The sequence below is a fragment of the Meriones unguiculatus genome, chromosome 8 (genome assembly GCF_030254825.1).
Source record: "Meriones unguiculatus strain TT.TT164.6M chromosome 8, Bangor_MerUng_6.1, whole genome shotgun sequence".
Classification (NCBI taxonomy): domain Eukaryota; kingdom Metazoa; phylum Chordata; class Mammalia; order Rodentia; family Muridae; genus Meriones; species Meriones unguiculatus.
Genome location: NC_083356.1, coordinates 98,753,592 through 98,767,063, shown reverse-complemented (window position 1 = coordinate 98,767,063; position 13,472 = coordinate 98,753,592). Strand labels below are relative to the sequence as shown.

At 41.0% G+C, this 13,472-nt stretch overlaps 1 protein-coding gene across 2 annotated transcripts in view; it reads left to right on the top strand.

Moving 5' to 3' along the window:
- Ccdc148 (coiled-coil domain containing 148) overlaps positions 1–13,472 on the top strand; it is a 241,589-nt gene that overhangs the window by 173,507 nt on the left and 54,610 nt on the right. For both annotated transcript variants that reach the window (XM_060390194.1, XM_021638823.2), the window contains one exon: positions 9,715–9,833. In XM_060390194.1, coding sequence (XP_060246177.1) covers positions 9,715–9,833 — 119 coding nt within the window. The remainder of the gene's footprint in view (positions 1–9,714; positions 9,834–13,472) is intronic.

Here is a 13,472-nt window from a genome sequence, read left to right as displayed (position 1 = left end):
CAGCCTCAAAGGCCCTGCCTGATCTTCCTCCCTGCGTTGTACCGATGTGTGTTGGACCTCATATCCTGCTCCTTCCCACCTGCTTCTGCTTTAGCTGCAGTTATCTGCTTCCTCATCCATGAGCTTCCTACCATCTCTCTCTCTGCCTTTTGTACTTGTGGTTTCCTGCATCTAGAACCCTAACCCTCCTCCTCCAAGATGTCTGCACAACCCCCTTTTCATTTCATTGAAGGACCCAAACAAATGTCACGCTAGTGAGAACATTCTCAATGACCCCCTTTTCCTATTGCCATCTATCATCCTGCCCTAGTTTTCCCTCCGCATTTATCACCCCTGGCACATATGTCTTTAAATACTACCTCCACTTATTTTTCTAGAACATACACTCATAAGAAAAGGAAATTTATGTGGTGTGTGTGTGTGTGTGTGTGTGTGTGTGTGTGTGTGTTTTATTTCTTTATTCCCAGGGCATGGTACCAAGTACTCACCAAATATTGATTGAGTGGCTATGTTTACTGCATGTGCTGTGTATAGCCAGTTAGCTGAACATAGCACATGCCTTGGTGTTGAAGTGGAGAAGAAGACCTGTCAGGGCCTAATACGATGGATGACCTTGGACACATTATGAAGGCTGTGCGAGATTTCCCCCTCTCAGTTGTAAAATGAAGTGTTTGGATTAAATGTTCACAAAAATCAACTGAGCTCTAAGCTCTAAGAAGTCACAATTGAATGACACGGAGGCCTGATTACTCTCTACTCGCCCTGACACTTCATGTCTTGAAATACAACATCCTTAGTTTATAAACTCCCTTCCTAATGACTAGTGAAAAGGGAGAAATTAAACAAGATTATGGGCCAATTCATTTCTGCAGTGTCAACTTATGACACGATCATTATGTAATAATACCCATCCCCAAAACAGACATTTCTTCTAAAGAAGCCACGACAGTTATTTTTAAATCCACCTGGCATTTCAATTAAGAGTGAGATAACTAATGTGTTTACTCCAGAACACGTTCTTGGCTCATCCTGTTATATGGACACAGGGAACATCGGAACAGAAAGTAGCTTATTGCCAGTTTTTGTGGGTGGGAAGCCCCGCTGTGAAGCAGTGCTTACACAGAGGCCACAGTGAGCACTGCCTACATGTTACTTCTGCAAGCCCATAGGCATCACCTACTTTAAACACTTACAACCAAAAAAAATAGTGTCAAGTGGGATATGTTGTATTGGATACCCTCTCCTTGAGTTGTCTCCATCTGTGATTCTGTGACTCCTGAGTTTTCCCGTGTGCCTTCCTTGGCATCCAGCTGCATTTATCAAAAGTACAAGATGGGAGAGTAGGGTGAAGGAGGATAGTGAGGGTGCCCTCAGCTCCTTGCCCTGTTGGGTTGTGCTTGACTATCATTGTTTCCACCACAGGTCTCTGCTCCCTCCGCTGCCCCTCCCACCATGCTACCTCTGGCCTGCAGGTGGCAAAGCAGCTCGGCTGCTCAGCTCCTCACTGCCTGCATCTCAGCTCTCCTCTCAGTTTCCTCTTTAGTATATCTTTTCAGTTTATTCTAATTTTTACTCCTGCCCATCTGTTTATTAGTAAAAATCATTGATGTAAGAAATAAGTAAGAGAATAAGTGAGAAAATATTAAAAGGGCTAGGAATAGTTATGTCAGCAAACTAGAAGTGAAAAGGAGGTTTTGTATTTGACCTCAGTTAAAGAAGAGCGCTTGGTTCTCCTTTGCTATGGATGGAGATTGTTCCAGTGTATCGAGGCTGGAGCATGTATTGAAGGGAGGATGTAACTTATCCTCTAGGCAGTGTCTTAAACAGAAGTTTGTTTGAGGCCTCCATAAAGCTCGTGGCATAAAATTAAAGCATGAAACGTTTCTGAAGACTCTGAACATGATGCCGTATGCAGTGTGGTAGAAATGGGTAGTCTTATACAGCTGTAAACAGGATCAACTATAAACATTATATGCTTTCCCGTGTCTGGGCTTTATACAAAAAGATATTTTGTAAACTTCAGGGATGATTTACTTCATTCTTTCTTTGCCTAAATTTAAAAAGAAAACTTTTGTAACGACAGGTATTTCATGCCTGTTGTAAAAATACAGACAAGCACAGGAAATACTATGAAACAAACCTCAAACTGGCATCGCTTCCAAAAGAAAGTTATTAAAAGCAATGGCCTTACAAATCTTTACATATATAAATGTAATATTTTAAGCATTATTTTCCTTATCGATACATCCTGTGTATTTCTCCCTTTTCCTACACAGGATTTTTATTGCTTGTGTAGTCTTTCATCCAATAGTTCATTTGATAATCTCACAGTTTTGTGTTTTTCCTTTGTTGCCATTTATTCTCCTTCTTTTAAGACTGTCAGCTTGTTGGTCTTTTACAAAGCTTATTCCTTAGCAATTAAGTCTCTGAAAATTTTATTATTAAAAAATTTTGTTTATTTACCTCTGTACATATGGACACATGATTTCCATATACACATGTGGAAGTCACATGCCTTCTGTGGCATGCATGCAGAGGTCAGAGGACAACATGGAGGAGCTGCTTCTCTCCTTCCGCCATTCAAAGCTCAGGCCATCGGAACAGGTGGCAGCTGCCCTTATCCGCTGAGACACCTCGCCATTCCTGTTTTCTTCTTCGCAGTCTCATACTATTCTTCAGGAGGAAATGCATAATAGTTTATTCTCTTATTAGCCAGGGATGAACTTGTAGATCTGTGTTGGAAACAGTTAAGTTTTGGAAACGTATCACAAATATGAGCAGTCTGAATTCTGGCAGGACAGAGAACCGTGAAGTTCAAATAACCAGGCAGTACGGTTTTAAAATTGACTTCTGTCCTATTTACCAAAGCTCTGACTTTAGTTTCTTGCTAAGGTAGAGAGCTTTTAAGTCTTACATAATGAATGCCTCACAAATTAAATCACTGAAGCCCATTTAAGATTTAAACTCAGGTTTAATAGGTATATTTGTGTGTGTTTGTATGTAGATATGTACACAGGTACCTGGGGAATCCAGAAGAGGATGTCAGATCCCCTGGAGCTGGAGTTAAAGTTGGTTGTGAGCCACCTGACGTGAATGCTGGGAAGTCCTGGGATCCTCTGTAAAAGGGGCAAGCACTCCTAACTGCTGGGCTGTCTCTCCAACATGATGCTGAGTGTGTGTGTGTGTGTGTGTGTGTGTGTGTGTGTGTGTGTGTGTGTGTTTTGAGACAGGGTTTCTCTGTGTAGTCCTGGACGTGCTTTGTAGAACAGGCTGGCTTCAAACTCACAGAGCTCCACTTGCTTCTGCCTTCCCGAGTGCTGAGATTAATGGCGTGCACCACCATACCCGGCTGCCATTTTTTTTTCTTTTAATTCAGAAACTTAGGTCAGTCTGGAGTTGAATCACACAGGTGTTGTAATAGTGCAAAGTACAGGAGAGATAGCGTGACTGATTGATTTTGAAGGGAAGAGTGAAACAGGGTTTATCTTTAGCATAAAAGAGCTTGATTTGGCTCCTATAAGCAGCTTGACTCAGAGAAATAGCAGGTACGCATGCTCTTGGGATTAAATACAACACCCATGACATTATAAATCAGTTCAGGGACTGGTAAGTTGTACCATTATTGTCTATTCAGGTATATTGGGATTTATATGAGCAAACCCAAAACAGTATTTTCTTCAGTGCTACTTGTCTGTATTATTTTTCATTGCATCAGTTTAGCGGATAAGTCTCTTTCATTTCTCTCCTGAAAGACCATAAGTTGATACAAAAGATGCCGCTGTATAAGAAATGTCTCTTGCCTTCCTGGAGGTCATAAATTGCGTGCCAATGCAGAAGTAGTTGTACCATTATGGTTGTTAAATTAACAGAAAAAAGATATAAAGTAAAAAAATGAATATGTTTACTAAGATGTCCGGTTGTGCTTTTACAGATGATAACATTACATTTTTGTGTGGGGCTGCATTTTGCAGGTCAAAAGTAGAAAGGCTGTCTGTAAGTTGCAAGGAGCTATGTAAATAAATTAGGAACCACAATATGAAATCACTGTTGGCTTTATCTTAACGCTTTATTGGGAAAGAGCCGAGTATTTTAACCTTTGCATATGGTATCTTCCATGTGTCTAGTTAAGTGTTATGACCTGCTGCTGCGAAGTTATCAAAATTCAGGAGATAATAACTTGGGAACATTGTACAGAAGTCTGTTTGTTCAAAGATTCAGTATCACACAGATAGCTTGAAATTAGAGGCCAAACCCTTTCCTATTATAATCCTTTAGTTCTAAGCTTCTACTTTCTATCTGTAAGAAAGTCTTATTTCATGGTGAATTTAATGGCTGTTCAACACTCGCCTAAGTTTTTTAAAGGTAAACTTTGATGTATGCTTAGAGCTTTAACATCATGCTTGCTAGTAGGGTTGCTAATAGGAAACAAATTGTTTTGCCAAAGTAAGGTAGGATATAAAAATGATCTAGATGCTCTGGAAAATATAGTATTACATTTTGGTACATAAGTATCTATGGAATCTCTTACACGCTTTCACTGGTGTAAGTCTACCAGAGTGGAAATATGTAGGAGTGGGCAGAGGAACATTTTGCACACAGGACAAATCAGCCTCCCTGCGGGAGAGCAGGATGATGAGGGCTTGTCTTATTTTGTTTAAAACATCATGTCCAAGTAAGAGCTTGACATTTAATTTATCACCTATATCAGCTGTCTCAGTGTCCATCACTGGAATGTTTTAAAGCCTGAGTGAGAAGTCTACAACTCAGTGCATTTACATTCTGTGTCTCAACAAGTATCTCAAAGGGCTAGTTAAACATCCTTAGCCAGGGTTTTAATTTGACGCTTGCAGAGCCAATAATTCTCGATCCACACTTTCTGCTCCTATTAATTTTTGAGAAGCAAATGGAACTCTCCTTGGGGAAGTATTTAGTTCAGGCTTCACCATGCTACAAATAAAACTGCTGGCCTGGTTCCCATCCACAACCACTATTCTTGTGCCAGAGACTGGGAGAAGTGTCCACTTATCTAACAGCGACCCCCTAAACTCTGGAATATGTCAGGCACAAGGTAAGGTGCTAGGAATACAATGCTAAATAATGCAGATCCATATGGAAAATGCTATGACAAGAAAAACATAAATAATACCTTAGCAGCTACACCTAGCCATACCTAGAAGAGGAGAAAGAAAGAAGGGCTGTGGAGGCAGCGCTGAAGATTAAGTCTTAAAGGAGGGCCGAAAGGAGTTTCCCAGTCAAAAAGGCAGAGCTGCACAATCCCAGGCATTAGCAAATGCTCCCGTAGTCCAGGAACTCTCCAGGGAAGTGCCATGTAAAAGAATAAAGAAGAGAAGCATAATAAATCATAAGCAAAGGGTCCTTGCTCCAGGGGATGAAGCTGGGTTTGTTCCAATCTTGACAATATAATAGGATTCTACAGTGGAGGTGAGAAGGTAAGCCATTCTCCTAGGAAACACTGTGGAAATGAAGATGCAAATGAGGCTGGCACCTTTTCTTCCTAGCCTTGGACATCAGATATTTTTCTGCAAACAGATGCTTAATTTGAGCCTCCAGGACGGAGTTCTCCCTGGAGCAGTTCACACCTCCAGATGTCTGTTGTCTCCACTTAGAGGTGTTCTAGGCATTTCAGGAACTACATGCTCATAGTGACCTCTGCTTGTCCTCCTTTCCCGCCTGTTAGGAACCCCTTCTCTCATCTCAGTGACTGGCGCTTGAATCTCATAGCTGTCAAAACAAAATGCCAGGACTCAATGCTTGCTCTCTATACAACGCTCCTCAGCAAACACTAGTCCACTCTCAGGCATGCTTTACCCTATCCTGCACCCCAGGTTTCATTAGTCCAAGTGACTGTCTTCGCCTTACATTTCCATCTGATCTCTTTACCTCTTGGCACCTCTGCTGTCCACTCTCCATTTAACAGGTAGGGTCACACCTTAGCACTGCTTGATTGAAATTCCTCAGTGGCTTCCTTATTTCTGAGTCCTGGCCTATTCATCTAGACTCCCAGCACTCTAGTTTGGCTTCTTGTATTAACTCACCCACCCATTCCAGCTGTGTGATCCCCTGATTCCCAGCACATGTGAGGTCTTTGCTGGCCATTGCTGCTGAAGCCACAGCTTCCTCGTCCTCCACTGGTCTCTGTTTCCTCCATGCCTTTCTCACTCTCATCTTTCAGCTTTTTCTCCAAATGTGCTGTTGAAGGCATTCTGAAAATGCCATCTAATAAAGCACTCAAACTATTCTGAACCATCATCGTACTTATTTCTTTCTCAGGAAGTAACAGAATATGTAATGACCTGTTCGTTCATTTGTTTCTTCATTGTGTCTCTCCTCTACTAATCCCCAATGTTGTGCTAATTGCTATAAATACCGTATCCCAAGTAAATAGTACACTACATGGCCTCAGGCATGTCCTAGTAAATATTTAATGAACAAATGAAGGCATGTCCTTAATAAATATTTAATGAACAAATGAATGCCAAAGCCAATAATGTTTTAAAAACATATATAAAGGTTAATAGAATCAAATATACAGAAATACCAATTATTGATAAAATGAGAATCAAAATGGTTGTTTGATTTGATCCCTTGTCAGTCACCAGTGAAGGCAACAAGTTTGCCTGGATCATTACTGATATATTTGGATTTGCTACTTGCCTGGAATTGCTCTGCATTTCCCTGTTGCTTGGCACCCATGCTCCCACCTGTTTAGAAGGCAGAGGTAGGAATGCTGTGAGTGAGGACTAATATAGGAGCTGTAAAAGTAGAAAGCAGTAAATAGCCTCAGACGCTTTAATGAAAAAGCCGTGAATGGCATGTTGCTACCATCTTAGTGGTTTCAATAAAAGTCTTCCTTAATATATATATATATTTTTTAACTGGAGAGCTATGCGTTTAATTGCCTTGCAGGGAAGACAGCAGCACAAAGAGAATGGAGGTTGGAATGAAGAGAAGGGTAGATGGTGGAGTAGGGAGATTTAAGAATGGAGAACTGTCCCTCGGTAAGGGCCTTTCTGGGTCTCTATTGAAGGAAGGACAGCCCTTCCTCCCCTTGGTGGGACATTAAGGGAGGTGAGAGTTTGGTAGGTACAGAGCAGAAAAGAGGGAACATGTCTTGGAGTGTCATTGAGAAATTAGGAGCTATTGACAAGGAATTAATTTCAAAAAGAGAATTTTCACTGAAGGTCTCACCGAAGCCATGGATTTGGTACCTGTTCATACAATTGTATCATTAATCAAATGGATGTTAAGTACATGCTATTTTGTAGAAGACGCTCAGAAGTGCCAGGATTAGTAAGCCACATGTTTTGCAATCTAGTGGTTAAGAGAGAGTATATACTAATTAATTAGTAAAGCATTATGTTGAGGGCCAAACTAAACAGTGAACTGAGCCAGCCCAGAGCATGAAGGTGAAGAGGGGCCAATTCTGGTCAAAGAGTCTACTGCCATATAATTTAAGATTTCAGGGGTAGAACACTAATGATAATCAAATCCTGAAGGAGGAGGCAATTCTTTGGAAGAAAAATAAATGAATAACAGTTTGGAAGGAAATTTAGATGCTGCCTAGATGGGCAGAGGTATCTTTGAGGAGTTGGTGACTCAGGTGTCTGAATTCTTGATAGGATCTGGAGGTGACCTGGAAATCCACACAGAGCACCGACAAGAACAGGCAAAGGGTGCTATATTCAGACAGTATGAACATGGAAAATAGCAGGAGGTATGTGTGAGGAAGATATGGTAGTGTTCTTACAGTCAGAGTTAAAAACAGCCGTTCAAAGCACTCCCCAGAACGCTGCCTCAGAGAGCGGGCCTTTGTCCAAGCATTTCAGTTACAGCATGAAGAGGTGCTCTAAAGTCTGAAGCAGTGGGGAACCTTTCAGACTGTAGAACTGAGGTTTCTCAGGGCCCATCTCGGGCTTGAACACTGTAAATGACTGCACTGAGAAGGGGAAGGGGGAAGAAAGAAGAGGGGAGGTGGGAAGAAAGAGGACAGGTGGAAGAGAAGAAAGAAGAGAGGCATGGAAGGAAGAAAGAATGGAGGAAGGGAAGGGAAGGGAAGGGAAGGGAAGGGAAGGGAAGGGAAGGGAAGGGAAGGGAAGGGAAGGGAAGGGAAGGGAAGGGAAGGGAAGGGAAAGGAAGGGAATGAGTATCATATTCTTTGATCTGCACAGAGCAACATGCCAAGTGATGGCAGAGAAGAGAAGGTATCAGAAGCCTGTCTGCAGAAGCAGCTCTGCTCTTCCTTCCAAACCAATGCTAAGCATGTATTATTGGGCTGGTGTGATCCAGGAAATAGATAGATAGATAGATAGATAGATAGATAGATAGATAGATAGATAGATAATATATAGATGGATGGATGAATAGATAGATAGATAGATAGATAGATAGATAGAAAAATAAATAAATAAATGCCCTCCTCAAAAAAACACTATAAGATAATGCAATATATATATATATATGTAAAGATGACTTATACCCCAGCAGAAATAATCTAATCTGTCCTGCATGGCACTTAGGGATTCCTGGCATTTATCATGAGAACTATGGCACTTTTTCTCCTACCCCTGTGACCAAACTTGGTTCGTTAATATTGATTTAGTCTTTGGTTTAGTCAATCTTTCTCTCTCTCTCTCTCTCTCTCTCTCTCTCTCTCTCTCTCTCTCTTTTACTCTCTCTCACCATCTTTGCTGTTGGAATCTTCCTGGTTTCTTTCTGTTCTCTTTAAACTCCCACTTGAGTCCTGTGGAGTTTGCACCAGGTTAAGCCTGGAGCTGCTGTTCCCCCGCGGCTGCATCATCACTCTGGCCGTGCCACTCAGCTTTTCCTACCTGAATTCTCAGAAGAGGAAGTGCCACACTGGAAGTAAGGCTAGCCAGCCCCTATACACTGCCGCCTGTCACCACTGGGGTGCCACTGTCTTTTGATAGCAAGACAGTAGGTCTTGCTAGCAACATGGCGGCCTAGAGTAGTAGAAAAGGCTTCTATTAACTTGAGCTGACTAAGCACCCTGTGAAACTCTGAAATAGTTGCGGCCTCCTGGAAATAGCGCTTATTTGATTCCATTGAGAGAAGTAAAGCAGGCCCAGGAGGAACAATGCTTTCCACCTTTGCGAACCTGATAAGCGTGACCTTTATTTTACCACATAGGTCGAGACTACTCTTTACCACAACCGTGCTAATTCGTTCTTTCCCTCCTTCCTCCCACCCATCTCCTGCCACTTCCCGGAGCACAAAGCTCTCAACATCCTGCTGTCCATTAGCATAAATAAGCCCATGCTTTTAAGGTAAAAATAGTTTTAATGCTATATTTGTTAAAGAGTGCATTACCATGAGAGGGTAAAAATACTACCAGGTAACAGGCCGGTCGTATTCTTCAGAGGCGGTAACAGGCTTTTACTGTGGTGCCCTGTGAATCAGCCATAGATTAAAACCCAGGTCTCGGCACAGGTTACTCTGTACTTCAGAAACACCTAAACCAGGAGCTTTCCAGAGACTTGTACCTTTGTGTTTTCATTTATGGTCTTTTTCCTGTTGCCAATATTTTATAGGCGGTTCTAAAGCACAACAACAACAAAAAGATGAAATGCCATTTCAGTCTCATATTTACTGTAGAACGAACCTGGTAATGTTAGTTCCCCTCCCCCATTTTTTTCTACTGTTAATTTAAATTTAATGTAACATTTCTTTATATAGATAAGAAAATACTGGGCAAAGAAACAACAGATGTGGCAAGAAATGGAAGGGAGAGATTTACTGCGCCTGGAAGAACTGAAGAAATTAATGGCTGAGCAGTCAGTGAAAGACAGAGAAAGGTAAGGGAGAGATTTTAGACTGTGATCGTGAGCTGGGAAAACATCTTCTGTGTGTGTCAGAATAAGCAATATCAGAGCGTAGATCTTTCACACAAAACGTTGCCATTCAATCTTTATATCTAACAATGGATAGAATGATGTCCACAATAGAGTTTATACTCTCACTTTCATACTTAAACCTCCTCTTTTCCATTCTGTTTCTTTGATGGCTTCCTAGTAAAAGATCTCACAGAGGATTTTGTGGCAATTGATTGACCACTGTGTGCATGAAATGATACTGGCAGCTGCTGTGACTTAATATTTTGACCCAGGAGGAGGAAGCCATTATTTAAATAAGAAAGGGCTCCACTTACTGTGACAGAGCCTGCAGAGGACAGGCCACAATTATATAGACCTGCATGGATGGTCCAGTGAACTCACTAACCTCATACATGAAAACATGCCCTAGAATTTCCTACAGTTGTGTAACTGCAAAGCTGAGCAGGACTTTTGAGATGGCAAGCTCCATCTTCTTATTTTATGAGTTACACCAACAGATTAAAACAATGTTTTTTTAAAGATGACTGTATTGGGGCCCAAAAGAAAACAGTCGAAAATCATTGTAATCTGAAAAGGAAAATCCAAAAATAAAGACCTATATTCTGTAACAGGAAATCCCTGTTCCATAAAGAGGTCAAGAGGATACTAGGGAGTTCTCTAGGCCTAGAGAAGGGTTCCTATAGAAGAGACAAGTTAGAATTAGAGCTCGTCTCTGGCGTTGCAGCTATTTCTTGTCCCAACCATCTCTGGATGAACATCACGTTATTTTCTGGTCATCTCAGCATTTTAGAGTTGAGTAAGGAACCAAGAATATAGCAAAGCCTGAACTCAAGGTCAGGAGGTCAGACACCAAAAAAAAAAAAAAAAAAAAAAAAAGGTAGCAAGGGAAGGCCGAGATACAAGTGTCTACCATGGGGCAGGCCATTCTGTGGCCCAGACAGAGGTAAACGGGAGCCCCCAAACAGCTGTGTGCCAGAGGGCACTGCAAAAGCAGTGGTCAGGAGGCTGGCCGGGCCATTCAAGCTCTCCCAGGAAAAGAAAGAGCACCACAGGAACTTAGGGGGCTGTAAACAGCAGAGCAGATGTGGAGTCCCAGCATTCGGGACAAGCTTCTAATAGAACATCTCTCATCGCGGGGAGCTTCTCTGATTGCAGAACCGCTTTCAGTCTTTTGCTTCCTGTCCTAGTAATTACCAAGATTAGCTGATTCAGAGCTTCAGTTGAAAAGAAGAAAAAGAAAATCAGATTAGTGTGTATTACATAACAGGAAAAAAATAACCATGTTACAGCATAGCAAGAAAGACTAAGGAGCAGGAGCCGTAGCTCAGGATTTTTATTCTTGACTCAGCTTTGAATAGCGTATGACCTTGGGAACGTTAGTTGTTTACCGGCCCCCCTCCCCCACAAGGCTCTGTCCTGTCCACTGGAAAACATCTGAAGACTGAAAAGCTGATCACTTTTAAGACTCTGTGATATATATATATATATATATATATATATATATATATATATATATATTCAACTCCTTTGATGCAATAATGCAGATTTATATAATCATGAAGTCAATCCTTGCACACCAATGATAAATACCAAGGAAGGGCTTTCAAATATCATGATAGATGCAAGCTATAATTCTCCGGAAAAGAAATGTGATGCTGTGTGGGCTGGGATGTAGCCACTGAAGAAGGCTTGCAATAGCATTCACGGGCTTTGGGCTCAGTTCCTACTATCACATACATGTGGTGGTGAATGCCTGTAATCTCAGCACTTGAGATGGGGGCAGGAGTATTAGAAACTCAAGGTCATCCTTAGCTACATAGCAAATTCGAGACCAGCCTAGGATAGGAATCTCTCTTTCTCTCTCAAAAAAAAAGTAATGTAGATAGAAATATAATTCTCATTTTGTGGTTTAGATGTAGTCTCACGTGTAAAAAGCTTTCACTCTGACAATGACCAGAAGATGTATTCATCTGTAACCATTCTGGCACTAAGAAATTTGGTAGATAGGTTAAAGAAAATTTCTCTAATAATATAATACGATGAAAGTCAGGTTTGATAGTTTAGCCTGAGGCACTTATTTCACATCAGATTAAAAAGATTAAATATTAGCTTCCAGATTGGCTCCATGGTATACAGATATGGCCTTGAGAGGTTGAAAATGTTGCTCATTTATTTATTTCTGCTTCAAATACAGAAGACCAAAGTTCATGAAAATGACACATTTATCAAAAACCTGATGGGTGGATAATGAGACTTTGATTTGGGGTTAAGATGGTTGCAATTTGAAGGTTTCACGTGGCTGGACACAATAAAAAAGCAATCACCTCCATACCTCATTTTATTCAGATTATTTTGTCAAAGTTTCCACCAGCCTTCCAAATTCCTATCCTCCATTTTCAGTGGGTTCTTGAGAGTGAGAGAGAAGGCTCCAGAACTGGGTTGTTGCCATTCTTTTATAGCTATATAAAGTTTGGGTAAACTAGTGTTTCTGTGCTTAACTTGGTCATATGTGCAATGAGTATATACGTCAGAGGGTTAAAACTAACAAATAGAAATTAAATGTAACTCACTGCCTGGAGGATAGTGAAAACACTCACTATAAGTGATTTCCATGAACTGACTTTCTCACGTCAAGATCCTTCTAATGCAGTTGTGTCAAGCATTTAAACTTGAAACTATTTTTAAAACAGATAGTAATGAAGCCATTCTTATAAAAATGAAACAATTTATATTAAAACAAGCTGCTCCTTGGTGCCTGTCCTCATGCAGTGTTTTATCTGGAATTCATTGCAATTATCAGCTGTCTAACAGAGTACATACAGATTATAGATATGTACCCAGACAAAATTACAAGTGTAAGAAAAACCAAGCCAACCTTCAGTGTTCTGCAAAACACAGTACCATTGCATGGGTCAGTTAGAGCTGTCATGAAAAAAATGCATTCACTGGAAGGTTTGAAAATCCGGGATTTATTTTTTTAGTTCTGGAGGCTAGCAACCCAAATTGGGATGGCTTCTAATGAGGACTCCCTCCCTGGCCTTCAAAAGCAGCCCTCTCTGGAGACTCATTTCACTGGGCCGGAAGAGACAAGTTCTCTAAAGCCTTTCCTATCACTAAAACCCTTGAAAAAGCTTTACCCTTTCCCAAGGCCACAGGGCATGAAGGGGTGCATGTAGGAATTTGGGCCAGACACATTCAACATAACCATCTGGAAGAAAACAAATGTATTTGTCTCACTGCCGGTTGTTTGTTAACTTAGCTATAATTGGTTGCTGCTAGCAAATAATATCATTGGAATGATTAGAAACAAAGCCGTGGGCCTGCAGGGAAGGGATGCAGCCCCTAGAAAAGGGTTCTCCTCCCGATCCCTGGCACAAAGCTTGGCAAACAAGGCAAAACCAGGAGCAACTTCCAGAATGAGCCATGGTAATCCTAAAATAATAATAATAATAATAATAAATAAAAGAAAGAAAGAAAAAGAAAAATCCTACCCAATCTTTAAAAAAAGAGAACATGCTATTTATACCTCTTCTAAAAATTAGCCGTGTAGCCATCTGGAATTTGTACTCATAAACTATGTGAATTAACTGTCTGACTTCC